This window comes from Aplysia californica, unplaced genomic scaffold, assembly GCF_000002075.1.
Source record: "Aplysia californica isolate F4 #8 unplaced genomic scaffold, AplCal3.0 scaffold00082, whole genome shotgun sequence".
NCBI classification, from domain to species: Eukaryota; Metazoa; Mollusca; class Gastropoda; order Aplysiida; family Aplysiidae; genus Aplysia; species Aplysia californica.
Window position 1 is genome coordinate 636,372 of NW_004797352.1, and position 25,382 is coordinate 661,753.

The window sequence follows — 25,382 nt, forward strand, 5'->3', positions numbered from 1 at the left end:
CAAGTTGGTTATTTCCCTTGATATGGATTTTTGTTCCTTGAGCATTTCCATTTTTTCAATCCTCCAAAAGTTTTTCTCAGGTCTGCTGATGTTTAATGTTTGCCAGGTGTCCCTGGTTTTAGTTTTAGTGATGTGCCAACATCAGAGGTCCAGGTGATTAAAAAAAACAAACAAACCATTTTTCTTCCCTCTATACAGCTGAAAGTTACAGAAATTATATTTTATGGTTGTTTTTTCTGACTGATGTGTATCTTTCCAAATACACAAAAAACCACTGAGTGATACTGATAGGTTCTGTCTTCAGTTCTTCTGCTCATAGATCTAAAACATGAAAAGGCGACCTCCCCCCCCCCCCCCTCTCCTTCAATTGCAAATACCTTGACTTCTATTCAAGATAACTGGATATTATTTTCATTGAAAGCAAGAGAAATAAACGGGTTTACAGATTATACCATTAACTCCATACGCCCAAAAATTGAAGGGCACCCCACGGCGTCACTTTTCGCCCGATTCTGTTACTTTTAGTTCGCGTGACTCAGCAGCCCGCCGGAGCTCCCCGGCTCGGGGTCACGGGGTTAATGAGACCTGAAGCGACTTTGCCGCTGTCGGTCAGGAAGTTCGCATTTTTTACTATGTTTAAAACAATATAACTTCTTCCCCATCCCATATAGCAAACCATTACGCAGATGTACTAAAAGCTCAAAGTCAAAGTCTTGAGATTTATTCTGTGTTAGAATGGTTAGTTTCTGTGACTTAGTTTTTGTTCTAGACAAGTGTTTGTAGAGTACCCAATTTGTCCTATTTTAGTTACAAACTTATGAATAAATGATTGTTAATTTTAAAAAAGGCTCGACAGATCTCTCCAAAATCTGTGTTAAACTGACTACGAATATCATGTCTTTTACCATGAGAAATCTTAAATCTGCGCGATTAGTAATAGTCAAGTTATAAGAGAAGAAAGATGCACATCTGCATTTTTAAACTAAAGACGATCAGCGTTAGCTCTTATTTTACTATTAAACAAAAGAAAGTTACTCTGCGTTTGTTCATGAATCATGCTGTGTCTGTGGCAGCCTGCATACAACTAAAAAGATATAATATAAGCGATTTAAAAAACCACAAACCGTGTAAATGTATGGGTAGAGATAAACTTCTTGTATGGAATAAAAATAATGACAGCTAAAACATTCATTCTTAGTTTTTGTGTAGGAAATATGCGCGGACACAATTATGAATGTAAAGAAATCAGTCACATTGTCAGTTATAGCAAATGGTCATAGAAAAGAAAAAAAAGCTGGAAAAGTCTGGTGCTGATTCAGTGTCCCTGGAAAGCTAGAAATTATTCTTATAACCCATTTACGAGAAGTCATCCCTATTATTGAGTCAACTTACAAAACCTAGACTTAGCGTTTTAAGGAAAGTAAGGAATTTCTGGAGTGTAACAGATACTGTTCGTGTATTAGATCTACGTTGAAAATGTATTCTAGCACTAAAATCGATTAGTACTTTTCATAGAAAAACTTCATGGTAACTTTTATAAACTTTCGAGAAAATATGCGAATATTTACGATTATATTAGACATATAAAGTTGTATTTGGAGGGATTACTTCATAGCCAATTGTGTGCCCGATGGATAAAATTGTAAAATTACAGCCTTCTATTATAAGCGCAGATACCATCTTTTGTGAGTATCTGCACAAATGTTATGTCGTTCATGTTCCAAAAGTTCGACAGATTTTGACGATGCCTTTTTTTTATATTGATTTTTTTTTCATTCACGCTAGTCCAAAAAAAATTACAATTTAGCATTGCCGACTCCAGCGCGTCTAACGAAATAACCAGACAAGTTACAACGTCCGTTCTTTTTTGAGTCTCAAGAGCAGAAATGCGTGCTTTGGATGCACTAAATGAGAATTACCATAAATACAAGGATACACCTTAAATTGTATGTTGAAAAGTACCAAAAATTATGTCGGCCCAGACAGAGCGGCGACAGGGAGCTGACCCCCGTGACCCCGACATGATAAGGCGCCCGGCGGGGAACCCCCCGCGGCAACTAAAATTCCACTGCCGGTGCGCTATGACCCGATTCCACCGCATTGTAGCACATATAAACATAATATTTTGTTCTCCACAAACACCTGTCACGCAAGTTTAAAATATGAAATCTCTTCGAATGTAATGTGCACTGAGCATTTTTTAGAAAATGGAAATACACAGCATAAATGCTGCTTATTATTATTCTATTTATAAAATTTTTAAACATTGCAAATATGAGATTTCAAGAATACAACCAGCTTCACTGAGGTGAATCAAAGGGTATAGGATGTGTGTTTTTTCTTTAAATGCCTTCCCCTAAATTCCACTATTGACATCATAAGAGTCAAAGAGGAGCATTTACACAAATTAACAGCAGAATTTTACCATCCACTCCAACTGCAGGAACTGCAATGGACTTGCTCCCAGCATCCACAGCTTTTTTCAGGCACTGTAGCACAGCCTGCTCAAGTAGCTCAGCTTCGTTCCCAGAACCATAATTGACAGGGCAGATGAAATGAAAGATGTTTGAGAAACTGCTTAGTTCACCACCTGAAGTGCGAATTACTGTTCCAACAGTTGAACCAGACCGTGCCTCTCTCAGCTCCCTTGCAATGGCCTGGCCTCCTGCAAAAATAGAGAGAGAGGGGACAATTTTTTAAAACCCACCACAAAAAATAGAATAATACATGTGTTTTCTGAAACCTATGGCACTGTTTTCACAGCATAGGAAAAGTATGCCTGTAAACATGGTTGCTCTGGCTAAATAGGTCAGAAGGTCCAAAGTTCAGTTTGAATTTCATTTTTTTTTCTAAAGCACTCAGCCTAGAAAGAAGACCTGCTTCCAACTCCTCACCCTCTCTCTTTTCCCAGACATAACTACAGCAGGTAGCACAAGGCCTCAGAGAATATCAATCTTTGTCAGACAACCCCCCCCCCCCCCTTTTCACAGAATTGTAAGGTGGATGATTTTATTCTGAATAATACATTTTGGAGAAATTAAAGATTAAGGTAAAAATAATAAGGCAAACATAGAGAAACAATTTCAAACCATTTGCAAGAACTGCTTTTCCCAAGGAAAATCTTGTATCATATGATAATCCGTTTTTAGCATCTAGGGGGTTGACCAATGCATCAATCTGCTGAATTCCCAGAATGTTGCCTTGGGCAAAAGTAATCTTGGTCCTCCCCACTTGACACATTGCTACCTCACTGGGCGGAACCACTGGCTCCACAGAACCCTCTTGCCTGGCAGTCCCTGCAGCGGGCTTTTCACTGACTTTGACTACGCAGGAATTCCGGCTCCCAACTGACTCAAGAATATGCCTTCCTTCATCATTAGAGAGGAACTCTTTGATGCCAAAGTGCTTGATAGTTGTTTCTTTCACCTTGATCTTGTCCCTGGGGAAAAAATATCCAAAAATAATAAATGCATTTTTTTTTCTTCACTGAAGAAGAGTGATGATGTTGCATGGCATAGATACTGACACTTGGAGTTAACCTACACCCTGACCTGTTAGAACAACTCATGCACACAATTTTGGGAGTCTTGTGCCAATGAAAATGTCTCAGTGTGTTAGTATATGACACTATACTTGAAGGAAGTAACAGGTTTTGGATAAGAAAAAGATTCATTTGAGAACAGCAGTCTCGGTGGGTAGAAAGTCGTACGAGGTTTCATGAATGAGCAAGCTGCGAACATCCACACAGGGAAAAGAAGCTTTTAAATACTTAAAATGTGGCAAACTTTTCTCTGCCACAGTTGGTCCAATTGGCCATAGCAAAAGCCACAAGTATTCTTAACTTTTATTTTTTCCTGTTTCGTTTAAGATGGTAGCTGAGGGCTCACTTAGTTATTTGTTGACCAACTTTCACCACATTTCACACATATATAACAAGCATAGTGTGGATACTTCAAATACGCAATAAAATTTTTGGAAAAAAGTTTCATTGCCAAGGGGAGGGTGGCCGTATTGGATTTTGTTGATATGTCTTATACAGTTAATATCTCACCTATTTTAAATGAATATAGGTTATTTTGCATGATTGTTAATAAACAATAGCTCTACAAAATTTGTTTAATTTTATTCCTAAACAGATTAGAAACTTTTAAATGAATTTTTTTCTTCAAGTGACATTCAAGGCTACAAAAAATCAGTGGAAGTTTACACTCCCGACACCACCAACAAAAGTCTACTCCATATATTGTAAATTCAATACACAATTTTATAGTGTTTCATCTTCTCTTCTTTTAGTGAAAATTTCATCAAGATTGAATTAAAAATGGCAGAGTAATCTAAAAAAGTATATAATAGAAAAAAGTGTTTTTTTTAGAAAACAGACGAAAAGCAAAATAAAAGGGTCTTTAGGAGGACATGGTGGTACTAATTAAATGCTTGATATGTGACAAAATAAGGGTTTAGGGGGTTCTTATGCCATGACATAGTTATAAAGGTGTAGTGATCTAGCATAACACTGACAGTTCATTCACCGTTAGGGTTGGTGATTTTTTGGATTTTTGAAATACAAATTTAAAAAACCGACTTTTAAAATTTTAAATAAGATTTTTATAAATTTAAATCCCATTTTTTTAATTTTAAAAAATGTTGACACAGTTTGGAATCTTTAGTAGCTAAAAGTATGTTCTTTTAGTGCAAAATGCATTGTCTTTATTTATTTTAACTAAATATCAATTTAAGCAACTGCAAAAGAAAGCCTTGCCTGCTATATCAGTGAATTATTCATGGCTACAGAGAAAAAAATTAAGAAAATGTCAGTCTCAAAGGAAGGGGGGGGGGGGTAATTATGCATAGATAAACTTGTATTTTATAACAGTGTGTGTGTGTGTGTGTGTTTGTGTGTGTGTGTATGTGTGCGTGTGTGTGTGTGGGTGTGCATGCTTGTGTTTGTCTAAACAGAAAAAGTTAATTTCAATTATGAAAAAACCCAGTAAATTGAATACTGTATTATTGTGTTTCTTTTCAAAACCTTCAACCCCAAACAGCGTAAAGGGTAATTTCAACATGATCTAAATTGTTGGTTATTGTAATACTATTAATATTGTATGAAAGCGATTTACTTAAAAAATTCCTTCAGTTGCCATTTTGTTCCTTGGAATAATATCTGAATTATTATTTTTGTTACATGTTTTGAGATGTATTTGTTAGTGTTTTTATCCTCAGTCACAGTTGATTTGATCTGACATTCAATAAATTATTAAGTTTACAGTTAATAAATCTAGACATTTCCTTAGTCCGTGTGTGGGTGTGTGTGTGCGTGTATGTGTGTGTGTGTGTACGCGCGCTTGTGTTTGTCTTTAAAAAAATGCTTATTTCAATTATGAAAAAAGGTAAATTGAATACATACTATTTTACAGTGACAGGAGGGAAAAGCAGACTTTCAAGCATGATTATAATAGTCTACTAAACCCTATATTTGTTTTATAAAACAAAGGAAAGGCATTCTGAATGTTTAAATACGTAAAAACTGAATAAAAATATATTTAAAAAAAAAAGTGATTTAAATCACTGACTTTTATTTTAAAAATCAAGTTGATTAAAATTTTAAAAAAATCAACTGATTTAAATCAACCCAACCCTGTTCACCATAGAGGACTGATCTTGTAGCTTATTAATATATAATGTGGGATCATTGATCAATCAAACATTGATTGCCATCACGCATAAATATATATTATTATGGATCGGGTTGACTGAAAGTTGTGGTGGTTGTGTTACATGGATGGTACCCAGAATACACTTTACATCATATGCGTGTGAGTATGTGTGTGTGGGTCTGTGTGTGTGTGTGTGAGAGACAGAGAGAGAGAGAGACAGAGAGAGAGACAAAGAGAGAGAGAGAGAGAGAGAGAGAGAGAGAGAGAGAGAGAGAGAGAGAGAACAGACAGACCGACACAGACAGACAGACAGACAGACTGAGACAGACAGACAGACAAAAACAGAGTGAGTGTTGGTGGAGAAGTAAATAGCTTCTCAGAAAAGCATTATGGTCACAAAATCAGCTTAACAATTAAGCAGGTCATATGAGTCATAGACAGCTAAATTTAGAATTTTTTGACACTTTAGTGAAATCCAAAATATTTACCAAACTTTTCATTGTAGAGAGGTTTTACAGGATGCACATTTCATAGTGATTTTATATGTACCAACTTTTTCTCATTTTATTTCAATTCTATTACAGCAGCCAGAAAAAGCTTCATAAATTCTCACCTGATTTTTGATAAGAGTTTCTTTCCTTCTTTCACACCTGGGACAAATCCATTGAGGGTGATTTTGTCCGTGTTTCGGCACATTTGTGAGCCTGACTTGCTCAGTGCATTTTCTAAAGTTTTCAGATCCGTTTGTAAGAAATGGTCCATGAAAGTCTGGCAACTTTCAGAAAAACTAATTTCAAAAGACTTTAACTCATTCTCCTTCAGGAATTTATCAATTTCAGCCTTCAATGCAGGCTGGTCCTCTTGAAATGCTGTGATACACATAAAGGACTCGGTTGGATCCACCAATATGTCCACACCCAAAAACTGATTATCCCTGTCTGTGAGATTTTGCAATTTTAACAGGAAATCCTTACCATGCTCAGTTTCCCACAAGCATTTCTCATTTGAACCAATAGCTCTCTTCACCACAGGGAGGAATGTCTTGAGTTTATTGGAAACCTCAGCACTCTTCATGACGTTGTCATTCTTGTAAGTTACTGCCACTCCTGATGTGGTGTCTTCTATGATAGCTTCAATGCCTTTCTCACGTAGAATATGATTCATCCTGGTTTTTAAAAAAGGAGACTGTAACAGTTTAGTTTGAGAAGTTTCTAGGTTTGGGACCAAAGACTTGTACCGAGCAGTTTCTTCTAAAATCGACATCTGTACATCTTTTCTTTCATCTTCCTCTCCTCCGGAGATTAAAACAGAACTTCTTGTAGTATCCATTTCCAAGAGAACATCATGATGCGTCTCTTTAAGAATCTTCATGGAATTTGAACGTTCCAAAAGGACTAGGTTTGCTTTTCCCCCCACAGGGACAGCAATAACTTCCTGTTGGGGAGCATCAGAAGCTGCTTCTTCAGGATTACTTGCATCTGCCCTTATAGCATCAGGATCTTCCAAAGGAAGCTGACTATATTTCCATGCCTTTGAACTAAGACAAGGAAAGTACTCAGTTATTGTCAATTTTGAATCTTCCAGCTGATGTTCTCTCGACTTAACTGACAGAAGAGCTGAAATATATAAAATATGTTTTCTTTGTAAAACAATTTATCAAAACATTGTTGCTTAATTTCTTTTTGTCACTAGAACATAAGAACAAATAGTAATACATTTTAATAGTAATTATCAAAAATACTATACAAAAAAAATTAAGTTCACAATGGTTGTGAATCCATCCAGTCGAATAAAACATTCAACTGAACCAGTATAATCAAAGAGTTTTTTTACTGGTACTTTTAACTTTACAAGTCAAACCGGTACCTTATGGAATTTTTATTGAACTAAATTTCAGTTTCACTATAAAGATTTTTGTTCTCTTTGACCATGAATAAACATATTATTATCGTCGGCTGAGAATTTTAACCATCTAACTCTGATTTCGTAAATTTTTCAGGAGAGACAAAAAACTGAATTCAATGGCATTTGTGGGGATTTACTGCCTTTAAATGCACTAGACTAAAATAAATGACTTTACTTTTAAGTATATATAAATATCAAAATTGCCGAAATTTTGATATTTTAAGTCCTAAACCAGAGTTATACGGATAGACCACCCAGTTTTGGATTTCTAAATGTCCAAGTGCCGAAGAACGAAATGTTCGTTTAGAATTCTCCAACCTGGTAGGGACGTCGTGCGCTTCACTACATCTAACTCGGTCATTATATACCACGGAAGGAAATTGTACGGTTACAATTCTCACAGTCGAGTGATGATGGCTTGCTCTCTGCGTTGTAGATCTAGTTGTTTTGTTAATGTTACCAAAAAACTCGAAATGATTAGATATGCAGTCAATCCAATAGTAAGCCGACTAAAAAATATCTTATTCGTTTTACATAGTACTAATGTACCGGTGCTTCTATCTAAAATCTAACGATAATACTTTTAGAACACAAACTTAACGTCACACTTTTTTTCACATAATATTAGTAAGGCAATACAGCTACAATTCGATCCACAATTCTGAAAGAAATTGTGAGAAGGGTTGGTTACTTGTCTAGCTACAAGAGAGAGAGAGAGAGAGAGAGAGAGAGAGAGAGAGAGAGAGAGAGAGAGAGAGAGAGAGAGAGAGAGAAAGAGAGAGAGAGAGAGAGAGAGAGAGAGAGAGAGAGAGAGAGAGAGAGAGAGAGAGAGAGAGAGAGAGAGAGAGAGACAGACAGACAGACAGGCAGACAGACAGACAGAGAGACAGAGAGATAGAGACAGAGAGATAGAGACAGAGAGCAAGGTGGGGGGGGGGAGGGAGAGAGAAAGAGAGAGAGTGAGAAAGAGAGAGAGGGGGGGGGCAGAGAAGGGAGAGAGAAAAACAGATAAAGTAGAGTGAAGAAAGACAAGAGAGACCTTCAATAATGTAAAAAGAAAGCAAGAACAAACGTCTTGGTCTATCTATAGACATTATATTGGAAATTTTATTTGAGATTAAGTTAAAAAAAAAAATCCAGAAAAACGTAGCCAGAAGTGCGACAGAAAACTACATACCGTCTACCAGTACAAGAAATTAAAATACTTCTTACTAAAAACATGATTTAACTCAGTTGGAAGACTCCAGAAGAAAAATATGACTTATATATAAAGCTCAACTAAACCTCATACAAAATATCCCAACCCAATTTATGGCACAAATCCCAAATTTCTCATAAAAAGTCAGTAAGATGAGGTGTGCCATAGCAGCATCCAGTGTCAACAACCATAAATTCATCTATTGTCCAAGCATCATTAAAAGGCTTTGGAACGCACTACCCACTAAAGCTAAAGCTCTGGCTAGCTAAATATAAAAATAAAATACATAAACCAAAGCAGAATGCACTGCATATTAAATTAGATTCAGTAGAAATTTTTAACATACGCACTGGTGACGTACTAAATTCTAAGTGTTTCTGCTTACTGGAAGAAGATGAAGTATTTATAAAAATAGTCTCAATCCAGCATTTACAAAAAAATAAAGTATTCTTTGCAAGTCACATTGTAAAATTTTGCATTTAAGTCATAAGAACATCGTGATACATCAAACTGATAATTTGGTGGCAAAGGTCAAGATGTGAATACATGCAGTTTCACTTGTGACACAAAACTGTGGCGGTGGACAAACAATTTGGCCTAGTGGGGTTGTTGTTGTTGTTGTTTTCAAATCCCTTTAGCTGCGAGCATTTTGCTCTTAGCAGAGCAATGCCTCTCTCAAATAACCACATGTCCTTGTCATCTGGTCAGCGCCAGAGTAGAGCAGGCTTTGTAAGTGTGTAGGTGTGTGAAGGAGCCTGCGTCGAAGAACTGCCAATTTTGGGCAGTGAAGGAGAAGATGTTCAACGGTCTCCTCGTGGTAGTCACAGTGTCTGCAATGGGGTTCCCACATGGGGTTAATTCTATTTATGTGCTTGTTGGTGTGTAAGTGTCCTGTGCGCGCTCTGAAGATCAAAGTCTGATCAGCTCTACATAAGAGATTCGATGGGTCTTTGGGGTTGGGTTTGTCCATGTACCCGAAGAGAGATCTTCCTGTTTCTGCGTTGGCCCATCTGTTTAGCCACTCGTCTCTGCTTTTGGCTAGGATGATCCCTCTGCAGGCCTGTAAAGAGGCGACTGTGTCTGTCTGGGGCAGGCTTGCTCCAGTCTTCGATAGCTGGTCTGCAGTCCCATTCCCTGGTACTCCAGAATGGCCAGGCACCCACTGCAGTGTGACCCGGACGCCATAGGTAGTGCCCATCTGTTTTACAAGGCTGAGAATGTTCCTGTCACCTCTGTAGTCTCCTCCTCCCTCGACGTCTTGGAGTACTGACATTGAGTCAGAGAAGACAACAACATCCCCCGGTGTTACTGCGCCTTCAAAAAAGTCTTGGGTGATCTGCTCCAGGGTCTTTACTATGGCAACTCTCTCTGCGTCATAGTTGGAGCTGTATGTTCCACATGGGCCAAATAGTTGGGTCTGCTTCATGGCCTAGTGGGGTAGATTGTCATAGAAACTGTGGTAGTCACATGGCACAACAGACTTCATTTCTTGCATATTTTGAACTTGGCCAGCATAGTTTTTCTTCTACCCTGGTACAGAGGCAGTTCCTTCATGCCTTTATGGAGAATGTCTGTGGAATCGCCACGCTTCAATGGCAGATGTGACCAGTCATCATCAAATCCCAGTTTGTACTTAATTTGACCATCTGGTGTGTACTAAAGAGCTCTTAAGTTAAAAAAAACCCCAGGGTCCCCCTTACCATGGCCTGGTCTAATTGAACACAGGTTGGTCAGTTTGGTGAAACTAGAAAAGAAATCATGAGTCAAATAATTGACAACATTTGGCTTCAATTTCCTACTTTCTTCCATGAGCCTGACATAATCAGTTGGGCAGTAGATGGACTTATTCTTAAACCTCTGCTCGATAGTGCTGTGAGCACAGTCCACCTCCATCTGTGTATGGCCCTTCTCCAGGAAATTCTGTGATACAGTAATACGTAATACCATTGACAGAGCTGAAATGTAACAGTGCAGAACTCACTGTGACATTGCGGTTCTGATAACCACATCCATCTGAATACAATATGAGATATTCGTCTGGAGTCAAATCAGATGACAAAAAATCAGCCACACAAGAAGCAAATTCATTTGCAGTCAGAGCACCCTCGCATTCATTCCAGAAACAACATACACAGTCCTTGCTCTATAGATAATATACAGTAAAATTATGGACACACAATTTTGTCCTACAATACAAAGCAGATGCATTAGTGCGTGGATGAAGCAGAACTGATTGCAGGTCCATGGTGATACATTTAATTTTGGGGTTGCCCATGCATTTTTCCTGGTTTGCCGTCTTTTCATCCTGTGCATGCTGCGCTTAGCTCTCAAGCGATGCTGACGGTATGCACCCTCTTCCACATTTCCCTCCTCAAAACCCACACAAAGATCACACCTATCTTTTCGAGGACGGAACATTGAAGGTAGAAAGTACCTTGACCCCCCACCTCCACCGACCCCAGACTCACACTTTTCTTCATTTAAAAGGTACACTGCATGTAAGTTCTGGAAAACAGGTTCCAAGTATAACTTACAGGAGTCCTTCAGCAATAGTGAGATGGCAACTTGGGCAGATCACGAAGAAACCGTTTAAGTACCTTTGATTCTGTAGTCTCCTCCCTCGTCCTTTTTTCTCTGAGCTGGAACCTCACCCCTCTGCTACACCCAACCTACAAGTGAGAACATTGTGAACCCACCAGTTGCAGTCCTATAGTACTCAGAAAGAAAGCCTTACACACTTTGACTCTGGTCCGATTCACATGCAGATCGTACTTCATGGACCATGATCTTCTGCTTTCTCTCTCCTTTTTCTCCTCAGGCTCGACACAGTCGAAACCCTTTAACAAAAGCAGCCTTTTCTGGCTTGGTCAAAGTCCAAACATAATCAAACACTTCTTTCTGTCCCGCGTCAGTCACTGTCTCACAATTTGCTTTTTTGCTATCACACTTTTTCCCAATCTTTTTGCCAGGCTTCAAAACTTCTTCAAAAGGTTCCCTGATCATTATATGTTCTCCCAATATACTCCAACCCATTCTCTCTTCTGGTCTTTTTGATGGTTGCTTTCCACTTCTCTAGCTGTCTCTTTCTCTTCCCTTGTTGTTTTAGCGCCCTCATTTGGTGAACCTCCGGCTCATTTGCTGATGAAAAGAAGAAAAGAAAAGAGAGGAGATATTAAGTACACATTAATAAAAAAATGTATTTTGTTTCACTTTGTTTGCTTTTTGTAAGTTTTGCTATCAACACCGATGAAACCTACTCAAGAGTAGACTGAGAAGACTGAATTTTTGTTAGGGTGTGTATTTCCACACTACTAAACAATATCGTTAAAAAGGTAAATCAGAGGCAGTACGAATGAAGAGACTTCGGTCGTTCAATCTGAATCCATCCATCCTTCACATATTCTACACCACCACAATAGAAACTTTGACAACTCGATGGTTTTATCACACTACTGGTCAAATATTGAAGGATTCTATCTGTACAACTCGCTATCAGAACTGATGTCAGCAAGGTTATCACAACGTTTTGGATATTAATGGTGAGAATATCGAGAATGATAGTTTGTACATGTGCATGAACCAAACCAAAGTACTTACCTTGTCATGAATGCACTGTTGATGAAGATACAAAAAAGAAATTCAGAGTAATGCGTGATCGGCGGTGATCGCCGCACTGATCCCGTGATCCGTAACGGTGGGCGACCAAAACAAAATAGACGGTTAGAATTCTTCAGTCGCGGAAGCCAAGCGGAATGTACGTTTAGAATTCCACTACAAAACAAGACTTTTGATTTGTCAAATTTGTTTGGGATTTTAATAGGACGTAGCCCTTCGTCATGTTGACCTATTTTTAGAAAAAACGCAATTCAAGAAAATTCGGAGTTAGACAGTCAGAATTCTCGGCGGACGATATATACATAGTGGGAATATTAAAATTTGTTTCTTCCTTATTTACTTTCATTACTGCTTCAACATAATGGAATGGACAGATTTTAAGTTGGGTGAAGCCCTTTGAAAGACTGAAAATAGAGAAAGATGGAAAAAAGTGGTAGCCCAATCATCCTGAGAGCCACAGCGGTCATCTAGACTAAGGGATGAATTTCAATTTTAAAAAATTTCGCTGCTTCAGATAAGTCCTGCTGAACAAAACAAAACAAAATCTTATTCTCTCTCTCTCTTCCAACAGCACTCCTGCCAACCAGAAATGAACAACTTGTCTTACTTGATGTGTTCTGAAACTCCACAACTGCAGATGAAAAATCTCTTCTTTGTATTTGCTGTACAAGCCCTCCTCCACTTCTCCCAGGGTTTTCAAAGTAACGCTCCAAGGATGCGTCCGTTATATCTTCCTTGAGGCCTGATACAAGCACACTGCTGGTCAGAAGGACAGGAGCCACTACAACTGGTGTATCCAAAAACAATTCCCTGCACTGCCACAGTAAAGTGCTTAAATCTGAGAATGAAAGCACAAAGGAAAGATTATTCAAAAGGAAGGGAACTAGTTCCTTCTGGAGCATCAAAACCTATCAAGGATACAATTATAATATATATACATTTCCGCAGTGGAAGTCCACGTCTTGTTTTCTCTATACTGTCCCATCTTACAAGTAAAATGAGACACAGAATAAAATTCTTCTTACTGAAAGCCATACTTTGAGGGACAATAAGACCAGTTGCTTAAAACAAGTTTTATTTGTTAGAGTATTAGAAGTCAGCACGTCTACTGATTTGATGCTGCATCATCGTTCGGGGTTTTTTTTCTCCTTGTTTTTGTCATTAATCAGAAATATTTGCTTGCCTGTATTACAACTGTGTCTTCATATGCAATATCTTAATTCTCTTTTTTACATTTTGGAGGATTTCTATTGCTGAAAATGCTAACATTTACATAATAAAATATTTTAAATAGAATTTGGTGCGACAAAGCAGGAATGGGCTTACGACTTGTAAGAGTTCATAAATTTAAAGTTTGGCCAAACTTTTGTGATTCTCTGCTGAGGGTAAGATGGAGTGGGGAGGGAGTGGGGTAGGGGTCTCCTTTGCACAGGAAAGGCAGTGAATAGGAGGTAGCTCTAGCCATGTGAGAAAGAATAAACTTTTGTTTAAGTTTGAGTAAAGACACAATAACAGCCTTTCTAAGCAGAGAAGAATCAACAGAAGGAAAAAAAAGAAGCAGGATCTACCATTGGCACCTTCCAACCAGCCATGAATTTAAAACTGAACACCTTACATAAATGTGTCATGATGTGGTGAAATCTGGTGCTTGTCAACTTTTGGGCATATATATATATATGTGTTGCGACGTGGTGGAGTCAGGCGTTTGTCAATTTATGGGCATATTGGGTTATTTGTATCATCTTTAAGCCTGTTCATTTGCCTTGCTTTTGGTGAAAAAAGCACCCACATATCTTTGATGCAAGTTGAGATATTGGCGATTGAAGGAGATGGGGTAGCCTGGTTTCAGAGGTGAAATTGGCGAGAAAATGGCCTCCAAAGTTTCGTAATTTCCCATAGCTTGAGAGTCCTAGGAAACTGAAAATTGACATTTTGTGTGCCTTTAATAAATATTTTTCAGTAAAATCCACACAGAAATACATTTTTTTAAAATGGATATAAAAGGCGTTCAGCCCCCTCCAAAAAAAGAAAAAAAAAGAAAATTTGAAAAAAATTGCTCAACAGTCAGAAAAATGCCAATTTCTTTAATTTCATTTTTTTGACGAGTGCCTGATTTCCCCACGATGTCTCACATATAGTTATTGGTATGCTCTTTAAGTTTGTTTGTTTTTCTTGCAAAAAATATCCATCTATCTTGAATAGAATTTGAGATATTTGCAATTGAATGAGGTGGCAGTAGCCTGACGTCAGAGGTAAACTTAGTGAAAAAATGACCACCACACTTTGGTGAATTCCAAAGCTTGAGGGTCTTTGGAAACGACAGATCAACATTTTTGCGCCTTTTATCAATGTTTTTCAGTAAAAATGCACACAGAAATGTTTTTAAATAGACATAAAAGAAGTTGTACAAAGAAAAAAAGTTGATAAAAATTGCCCAACATGCGGAAAAATGTCAGGCTTTTTTTTTTCTATTTCATTATTTTGAGAAGTGCTTGATTTCACCATGATGCCTCACAAATCTCATTGTAGAAGTCCTTTAAGTCCTAAGTCCACTATCTGTCGTTGCTGTGCTTGCAAAATGGACCATCCCATTATACCTACTTTTGCCATGCGTGTTTCTTTTGTGACTGCCACCACATTTTTGTTTTGGTTTTGCCAACACATATAGTACCACCAAACAAAATATAAGGCTAGTTGCATTTTGGAACAACTCTGAGTAATGTCATTTTGCTAACGCAGTGACAATGTGCAATATAATCCAATGAGCATGCAGCCACAGCTGAAATACCACCTCCAAGCATTAAAGACATTTAAAAAAAAGAGCTTCCATGTTTCGAAGTACTTGTACTAATTAAGACCTATGATGACATGCCACTTTCTAAAGAATCATAAGTCAACAACTCATAATTATACAGCCAACACTTCAATGAATTTGGACAATTGCAATCATGAAATGTTGAAAATGTTGTACTAAAAATTTAACTAAGCAACATTTGTAAACAAAGCCATCAGAAGATTCTATTAAACCAGAACAAGAAGATAATTAAATTTGGACTTTAAAAAAAAATCTCTTGAATTATAACTGCAAACAAAAATAAACCAGTTCTCAATCACAAAAAAGTTAATGACGTAAAAAGTCAAAAAGTAAAATATACATAACTAGAAATGTATTCTCTGTCTAATTTTTTTTTCCCGATTTTGTTCATTGGGCCACTAACTTTAATCTAACCCTCCTAGTGTCACTATCAAATAGCCTGGGGTGTCAGGGGAAACTAAACAATTTCATTATTCATGTGTTGCTATGTGCTGGAATCAGGCACTCATCAATTTTGGGCATATGGAGTTATTGGTATAATCCTAAAGCCTGTTCATTTTCCTTGATTTTGATGAAAAAAAGCTCATTTATCTTGAATAAAAGTCGAGATATTTGCGATTGAAGGAGGTGGGGGTGGTCTTGTGTCAGAGGTAAATTTAGCGAGAAGATGGCTGCCAAAGTATCTACGGCTGTAGTAGTCTTGAAAACTGAAAAATTACATTTTTTGGTGCCTTCGATCAACATTCATCAGCAAAATTCAAGCAGGAAAGTGTTTTAAAACTTATAGGTTATTGAGTCCAAAATAAAAAAATTCAATAAAAATGTCTTTCTTTGATTTTATTATTTTGATTAGCGCCTGATTCCACCACGATGCCTCACATATTATGTGGGAAAGTGCTTTAAGAACAGGCAAACCAAGCAAGTAAAGGCCATAAATAAACCTAAACATTAATTTAAAAAAAAGTAGAATGTAAATAGTAAATAGGAAGTACAGCTCATGTGTGAAGGATTGAAATGTTAAATTTGGCGATATATAAAAAACAGAATAAACGAACTAATAGCAATTCAAATTATGGCTGATTAAATTGTCTGCCACACCTTAGAACAAAACTGACAGTCGATTTAAGAAGCTGTCAACACTTAAGTTGTTCTCGCATTCGATCCCGACATTGGGGATTGCCTTCTAAGTGACACAACTTCCTGGGCCTTCGGCATATTGTGGTTTCAAATAATTTTTTGAAAAAGACTTGCATCAATAACAAATTTATTAAAATATTTCAAACCTGTGTACGTTGTCATGTTCAAACCAATGATGATGGAATTAACTTCCTCCTGCTGGATCTGCTCTTTGACTGAAAATCCAGTAGCATTTTCAATCTGATACTTGATGTACTCCATGATTTTGCCATTAGAAAAATCTTGTCCATGCAGTGACATCAAATTGTAATGAAATAAATATTCCTCTTCTTTTGCCATGCACACTGAAACAATGTTGTCTGTGACTTTATGCTCTTTCTTGCACATGTCACTGGCTCCTGAAAAAAAAAGAAAGATTAGTTGATGAAAGTACTGTACACTGTTGGTGTATCTAAATGACTAAACACTTTCTTTCTGTTTGTCTAGTACATGAAGGCAGTGTTTTACTACGTCAAATTTCAAGAAGTATACTGAGACAACATTACCGAGTCATTTCCTAAAATCACAACATTAATGACTTACTGAAGAAAAAACAACCATCCAAATAAAAATGAGTAATTACACGGCAATAAAAGGGAAGAAAGAAGAAACCCAAACAAACACCTCCCTCACCTACCCAAAGGAATAATAAAATACTGAAAGCCTAAACAAATACATTTGAACCAATCAGAGTACACATACTTGCATTATTGTTACTCTCTGAAACTATTGTTACTTCTACCTGGTTTAGTTGCCATTAATTACTGTAATAATAATCATCTCTATTTCTTAATTTCATCAACACTTCTTTGAGTAGAGCAAAAAGGAAGGTATGCAAATAGACTTGTGTCATCAAAATACAGCATTAAAACTATGAGTAGGTCATTACATAATATGTCATACTAGCTGGGCACCCGTTCGATGAACGGACTCAAAAGAATCAATCGCCAAGTCATTGTCGAATCAGTGCGCAGTGCTAGTGAACGAAGCCTCACTTTTTTACAATGGTGCCTTAGGAGACAGACTTTCCCAAGATTAGATCAGAACGAAACTAATGAAAAACCGAAAATTAAATTACAGAGACTTCAGACTTTAAATGATTCTGAACCACTGTTAATTTTTTCAAATTCGAAAGTTAAGTGATTTGGAAGTTTTAGGTGACCAAAGTGATGAACTTTCACAAATATAATATACAGATACTGCAAGTAAAATTTTCAAGTTTACAGTCTTTAGTCAGACACGATATTTTATCGCTCAGCCAGTTGAGTGGCAATCAATAACTCAGTGGTTAAAGCACTGGATACGTTACACGTTACATGGATCTATAGTACACTCCATAACTGTCATCTTGTACAAAACTGATCAGATGCAAATAATCAAAATACCAAAAAGCTCAAGTTCGGCTTGTTACAAAAGACACACCTTTTCATTTGATTAACTGGTAGGCCTACAAAGCAAAAAAGGACAGCCGATGGAGCAGGGAACATTTGTCTGGGAAATCCTCGAGGATGAAAACAGGCTATATATACATTTCAATACTACTGGCAGGGGTAGAAAACTAAAACCAGGGTTTCCACTCACAAAGAAGAAAACATTTCCTACTTCCTCCCCCCCCCCCCCCCCTCCCGTTTTCTTCTGGCTTTGTATCCATTTTAAAGGGGAATAATTTTTAAAAGATGACAAAGCGAGGGAAAAGAAAAAAAGAGAAATTAAAAATATGCAAGGTAAAAATCCTATGGCAATGGATTATCCCTCTCAATGAGATGTCAAAAACAGGAGTTGTAGGATGAATGAACGTAATGAAAACAAAGACGTAATGTAAGAAGTCTCTTCGTACTTGTCGTTTTATCAAATTATGAAAAAAAGGACAGTGGGTTGGTGGGTGTGGGGGGGATTGTATTCATTGGCTGTTGGCTTGACACTTGCAAAAACAAAAGAAATTGACAGCATGTGTCACAAACCTTAGATCCTGGTTGTGCATCAGAACACACCATGCTCTGCACTGCAGCTGATTGTTTCAAGTTTTAAACTTGATCTGCTTTTTTCTTAACATTCTCTCGTTGGCCAAGGCTGTCACTGTTATCTAATTGCAAAAGCACTGGAATTTTGTAACACCTTGTCAAACAAATGTTGACCTTAGTCTTGGCTTTGCCGCAGCAAATATTTTTCTCAGGACAAAGTGGCACAGAGCGACTACAAGGGCTCTGCACAGAAAGTGTCAATGTAATACTGTTCAAGTTAGACAGCTGCATGTGACGTAGTGACCTAGACTGTTGGGGTCTGATTGCTTTTCTTCCTTATAGATATGCTGGGAAGACGGGGATTGGTCAAAGTAGCCAAACGGCAGGTAAAGCTTTGAAAGTATCAAATCAAGGGTGTTAAGATCATATTTTTATAAATTCTAAAAAAAAATTAATAATTTTGCCAAATTCACAATTCCTTTTTTCAGTTTTCCCAGTTGAGTTGAAACCCTTTAAAACTAAACACATTTATTAACAAGTATTATAATATCAAAATAAATTTCCCTTCATCATTCATGCTTATATTTTTGTTACCAACATACTGACCTTTACTTTCTTCAAACTCAATATAAACACACTTATGAAGACCATCCAGAAGCATTGTGTCTTCCTTAATATTTCCAGTCTTGATAGCTGGGGCATCAAAGTAGTTGATGTAAAAATCTTTGGCCTTTTTAGCATCCTGTACTTGTACTTTGATAACTGTTCTAGGACATAAGGACACATTTTTAGGGTCTCCTGTAAAGTCGGCCATGTCTCTACTGCCTCTCCTCTACACCTTGAATAACTCTGTTAAATTCCAGCTGTGCAATAGGTAATATATGAGACTGACACACTATGGTTTACTTTTATGCAGTTGTATACAAATACAAAAAATAGTCATCATTTTTCTTAGATGCCTTTAAAAAGACCCAAAAATGAACCATTGGCAGCACTTGTTTGATCAGCCACTCAAGCCAGGATAATTCTTTCTGTTGAGTTCTGAAAAAAATGGGGGGAAAAATATTGAAATTAGAGTGGGTTAGGGTGAGGTAGGAAATGGGGGCACTTTTTCAGACTCTGCTAAACTGAGTCAACCACCAAGTGTCTACAGCTATGGTTAGACAATGGTATGAATTCTGCCCTGACGGTACACATTTCTGCAATTCGAGCTTAAAACCAGACACTCCTATAGCAATCAGGATCACATGTAAAGACATGGGGCAAGTTTTATGAGTGACGAGCTCAGGATGAATGAAACAAAAAGGAGAGACGTGAAAGACTGATTTGAAACTATAGACATGGTGAGACGAGGTCAGTCCAGTTCTATGACTGCCAAAGGGGAAACAGTCTTTTTAACTGACCTTTACATGTGTCATGATGGCATGGAGGAATTACACGCTCGTCAATTTTTGGGCATATGGAGTTATTTGTATAATCTTAAAGCCTGTTTATTTGTCTCGTTTTTAATGAAAAAATACCCATCTTATTTTAAGAGGAATTGAGATATTTGCTATTGAAGGATGTGGGGGTTACCTGGTATGGGAGGTTAAATTAGCACAAAAATGTCTGACTAAGTTTGGTGACTTCCAAAACTTGAGAGTCCTTGGAAACTGCAAATTTACATTTCCTGTGCCTGATTATTATTTGAACGTTTTTCCTGGAAAATTCACACAGAAGTTTGTTTTAAATAGACATAAAAGGTGTTGAGCCAAAAAAAATAAAAAATTCGGCAAAATTACCCAACAGGAGGGAAAAAATGTTGATTTCTTTCATGGCAATAATATTTGACGAGCGCCTGATTTCACCATGACGCCACACATATTATATGACTGCACTCATTGGTTGCTAATTAGCTCGGTATTCTTAAAATCTGACTCTCATATGTTCTCACCAAGATGTCTGTCATACCGCTACAACAGCCCACCTACATCCCGTCACTTCACGTTCTTGCTACTTAAATCATGATCAAAAGAGAAACACCACAGCAGTAATGGGAATTATGTCCACGGGGCCAGTCTCAAGCAACAAAGGTCAGGTTATGGTGCACTGCTCTTTAAGCACTTATGACTTTATTGCGCTGCAATTAAGTGCAGTAAAGCTCTTACTAAAAAAAGCATTGCTCCGAGTTCAATATTTCAGCTTATGCTTTCATGGTCTTAACATAATACATAGCTTATCCGTTTTCTCCTCCCTCCTGCCCGCTCTTACGCATCAAATTCTTTACTCTTGTCAATCCTATTAGAATACGTGAAGACAGACAGAAATAAACATGAAGTGATCAATATATCTTATAATCCTGGTCGATTGTACTCATATGGGGTGTTTGTTTGTGAACGAGGCCCCCTGTTTGTATTGATGTGACAATGACCAGTTGCCATTCGTCGCCCATGCCGAATTTGCCTGATGGCAGACACCAACGGTATTGGGGACAGCGCCCAAGGAGCAACGATCCTTGACTGATCAACCATTTGTTGTTGTTCTTCACATAGTGCTCTGACCCGGAGTTCGCCAGTAAAAGGGGAAACGATTACCTCTCAATTTCACAACGGAATAGGAATATATTTAAAAAATGATATAAACTTAGGTATAGAATCAAACACCCTAAGTAAAAATTAGAAGAATCGAACAATGTTGACCATTCGCCGTTTTCCTTAATGACGGCAAGGATATATAGACTAGTAAGAGAGCCAGGTATGTGGTAAATGAGGGTGTAATCATGCGCATAGTCAATGTAAACAAACAAAGAAAAGGGTTCACAGAGCAGGGACTGAGTTGTAGACTTCAGAAAGAGAATTTCACAGATTCGCTAATCCTGAATTGCCACTTTTCACTGTAGGCTATGCCCTAGCATACACATTTCAAACTGAAATTTCTTTAAAAAAATTTACGAAGTGACTACTTCTCTGAATGCTCGAGAAAATAAACTTGATCTCTATTTCTCCGGAAGGTTTCCGTTCTCAAGAGTTTTTGGTCATTTGCGAGATTTAGGCGTCATCTTTCATTCTGCCATTCTGCGAGGACTGGGAAGAAGCATTTTTTGCATCAAACTCAATTTCTAGAGCTAGAGATTTTTAAATGTCTGAATATTCAGATACTTCAGTTGTGGTTGGCGCAACGTTCCCGGACTCTACTTCATTTGAAAATGTCTTCAAAAGGTACTGCGAGAAATCAAGACCTCTCGACCTTGGCAGTAACCTATTTTGCATTTAGTAACCCCTAAAGCAAACACTAAAATATCCTTCATCAAACAAAAAAAATCCCCCCTCCCCCTCATTCACACCTTATACACACACACACACACGGGCCACTCCATTTGCAGATTATCAACAAATCTCGAGAACGGACACCGTTCGGAGAAATAAAGTTCAAGTTTATTTTCCCAAGTGTTCGGAGAAATAGATTTGGCCAAAAATTTAATTGAGCACTGCGAAATGACTCATGGCGAATATTTACTTGGTTCAGAAAAGGAAAGTCTAATTAAGCATAACACGGTGTTGCCATTAAGACCCTTTTTTTCTTCCGAAGTGACTATTCGGATTCGAGTCCGAATAGACACAAATTATATTCGGACTCTGAATTCTGACTTCTGACCCTTGTTCCTAAATATTTCCAGCATTTATGAAATTTTTTAAAATTGTAATGAAAACAATCGAGATGTGAGGTTTAATATCCAGTTACACAATGTACTAGTATCTTAGATCTAAACTGGCCCTCCCAGCATCATTAGCCTAGTATGAACAGAACAAACAAGTTGAGCTGACCTTGCCGGGGGCAAAGTTAATTATATCGACCAATGAGATTGCGCGTAGCACTCACGCACTCTCGGCTTGCTGGGGGAAGAGATGTTGGGAAGGGGCAAGGTTGTCGGATTTTGTGCGATATGATGTTTAAAAAATTATTAATTACAGAAAATCTAAAACACACAACAAAATGAAATTAAACATGTGGCGAAAGACAGATGGTGGTAGAAGTAAAGATGATGCTGTAGTACCGTGGTGGTGGAAAGATCCTGAGTTGTCAGTTACCGTGTACTTAGACACAGCCTTGGGCAATGAGAGTGCAGTCTTTTGACCAGTGACACAATTACACAGTCCTAGTAGGTAATTCTAGTTCTAATTCTGGTTTTACATAATTTCCCCCCACAACAGTTATAGCCTATTATGTAACCTCCTTGCTTACACTCACATTATAACTCACTTAGGAGCCGAGTCTGAATAAATAAAACATTTTTTCTGACTCGAGTCCGAATAGATAAAACCCATATTCGGACTCGAGTCCGAAAAGATAAAAAATCTAATTGGACTCGAATACGAAGAGAACTGGCCTTTTTTTAGAACCCCTCCCCCCTTTTCCAAACCTGTCTCCAAAACTACCTCCTTCTTCATCATGCCCTTGTCAAATAAATAAAAGTACAGAATGGTTAGTAGAAATTAGCAATCATACTCACTTGGAATACCACAACCAGAAAAACACGAGAAAAGTAAGTAGATCAAAGGTTAGGCGATGAGGAAGTGAAAACAAGGCCACAGATAGGTTCATCCAAGTCAGCGTACTACTAGATCTAACTCCTAGATCTAGGGCCTAAACAATTCATCATAGCCTACGTTTGTTTCTCTGTTCTAATCAGCTTTCATTGATGATTAGTGAGAATCATCAATCATAGTGATTAACAGCTTTGAACAATGAATCACGTAGTAAAAATGGTATTTTTTTACTTTCCCTCCCGTCTCACACTCGGCTACCAGTTGTCTATTTTCTACTAAATATTGATGCCCAGAACATGAATATCAACTTAATTTCCGTCGCAAATTAATAGTTTTTGAAATATTTTATTGTTTTTATCCGAGATAGACGTGCTTTGGACCAATCGGGGGGTTCCAGGGGGGCCTGCCCCTCTGGGGTAAAAGAAAATCTGGGGGGTCACAGGGCTATTTAGTAGAAAATAGGCAACTGGTAGCCGAGTGTGAGACCAGTAAGCTCTCTGGTGAGACGGGAGGGAAAGTAAAAAAATACCATTTTTACTACGTGATACATTGTCCAAAGCTGTTTTTACCCATAATTTGATATTTTACAGTTAGATTTGAAATTGTCTTGAAAATAATTGATTTGCGACAGTTTTAGTGGCTTTATGTGTGATCTGCAGCAAACAGTACTGCAGTTTGACCCCTGAAATAGTGCATCTGTGTGCGGGAGTGAAAGTAAAAATTTACCGTAAAAATATGTAATGGTTCTGAACTGTGCACAGGTATCATATAATGCGGCCACCTCTATTCTCACCCGGGGTGAGAATAGTGCAGGCGGGTCTTGTGGCTATTCTCACCCGGTGCGCGCGTCAACAAATTTTGCGTTCACCCTAAACCACAGAATTCTACACTGTGATAAGAGAAAAATTGTAGAATTCTGTGCTGTGAACAAACGTTCCATTACAACTGTACTTGTAGCCTACTAAAAGCGTACAATTTTGTCTGTGGGCAGGGGAGAGAGAGAGAGTGAGAGAGAGAACAAAACAAAATGGCGACCCGCGTAGTTCGGCTCGATTCGAAAAGTTAAATAGCCGTAGCATCTTTGTAGACAACCAAATTAATTTACTTTTATGTTTTAACATCATTTTTGAACTTTGTTTTGGTCAATTTGATCGTCCACACCGATAGACAGTATTCAGAAAGAGACAGAGAGAGAGAGAAGAGGGGAGGAGTAGATCTTGCGAGAACTTCCGGGCGGGTGAGAATAGCCACTTTCATATAATGCCGTAACGAAGAGAACAGTAGTCGGATGATGTTGAAATCTTCTAATGTCAAAGTAAAAGTTGCACTTCGAAATTGAAACTGAGACACGCATTAGCTTAGCCTGGCTTAGGCTTAGAAATTCTAATCAAGAGTCAAAGGAAGTTGCGAGAGAAAATCCAAATCTATATTATCTAGATCTAGATCTAGTCTAGATCTAGATCTAGACTCTAGATCATCTAGATCCTCTAAAAAGGAAGTAAAACTAAATAATATATATATAGGTTAGATCCTAGACCTGGTTGTAACTTCATTTTGATCAAGGCAACGACACTTACCATTCTAAAACAGCTCGTTACCTGAGAGCCTCCCACAACAACGCCCCAGGAACACGAACAGGAGGGCGGAACTTTCAGTTTTCCCAAATATATTTGGTTCTTGGAAACCCACCGGAAGTTAATGGGTTGGACCAAAGATTGGACTATGGGAAGTCTGATGATCAATCTGATACAACCAATGATAGTACATAACAGCTAGGCCTAAGTTATTAAAAGGGCTCGGACTTTAAACCCCAAAGTTATTAAAATATTACCTCCCAAAAAATAAAAAGCAAAGAAATGAAAGAATGGTAGGGAAAGAGTGGTCTAGAATGTTCTATTTATGATAGCTTTGGACGACAAGTGAAAAAAATGGAGCCCAGCCAAGGAGTTTAGAACTTACTTTTAATCTCCTTGAGCCCAGCTTTTTTAATGCGAGTTTTCGTAGGTCTATTATTTGGTAACTTCCGTTCGTACAAAGGGCAGGTTGCGCTCTCCACAATAATAATAATGATAATCTTACTACACAGAATTCTACACTTAGTGTAGAATTCTGTTCTACACTTAGTGTAGAATTCTGTGTCTTACTACTAATGGCGAGCTAAGGCCAAATTTTGCGAACAGTATATTCTCAAAAACTACCGAATGAAAAAATATGAAACTTTGTCAGTACCCATAACTTGAAACGTAGTGTTGCACTATTGTATTTTCATTACGATCAAATTTGCGAGAAGAAAGCCCAGTTTAAGTTAAATTCAGTCCTTTTGTAGCGATCGCTATCATTTGCTTCGACATTGTATATTCACTGCGGAGTGCCGACTGCGCCAAATGGTATTATGTGTTCAGTACTCTCTGGTTGTGCATAAAGTAGTTTACGGGAATTCCCGGTTTCGGTCTCACACCTTTAGGAGGAGAGGGAAGAGGAGGAGGAGGAGGTGTAGGTGTAGAAGAAGAAGAAGAAGAAGAAGAAGAAGAA

The 25,382-nt window shown here is 37.8% G+C and overlaps 1 protein-coding gene across 4 annotated transcripts in view; it reads right to left on the minus strand.

Annotated features, from left to right (window-relative positions):
* LOC101848576 (protein mono-ADP-ribosyltransferase PARP14) overlaps window positions 1-24,535 on the minus strand; it is an 89,780-nt gene extending 65,245 nt beyond the window's left edge. For 2 of the 4 annotated variants that reach the window (XM_035968780.1, XM_005094453.3), the window contains exons 1-7: window positions 24,428-24,535; window positions 18,931-19,365; window positions 16,471-16,722; window positions 12,980-13,210; window positions 6,268-7,270; window positions 3,090-3,439; window positions 2,426-2,665 (exon numbers count right to left, since the gene is read on the minus strand). In XM_035968780.1, the coding sequence (XP_035824673.1) occupies window positions 2,426-2,665; window positions 3,090-3,439; window positions 6,268-7,270; window positions 12,980-13,210; window positions 16,471-16,722; window positions 18,931-19,138 (2,284 nt within the window). In that variant the 5' untranslated portion in view covers window positions 19,139-19,365; window positions 24,428-24,535. Of the gene's footprint in view, window positions 1-2,425; window positions 2,666-3,089; window positions 3,440-6,267; window positions 7,271-12,979; window positions 13,211-16,470; window positions 16,723-18,324; window positions 18,708-18,930; window positions 19,366-24,427 lie in introns of those variants that run through there. The other 2 variants (XM_013080346.2, XM_013080347.2) reach the window with 2 other exon arrangements.
* Between the last annotated feature and the right edge of the window lie 847 nt (window positions 24,536-25,382).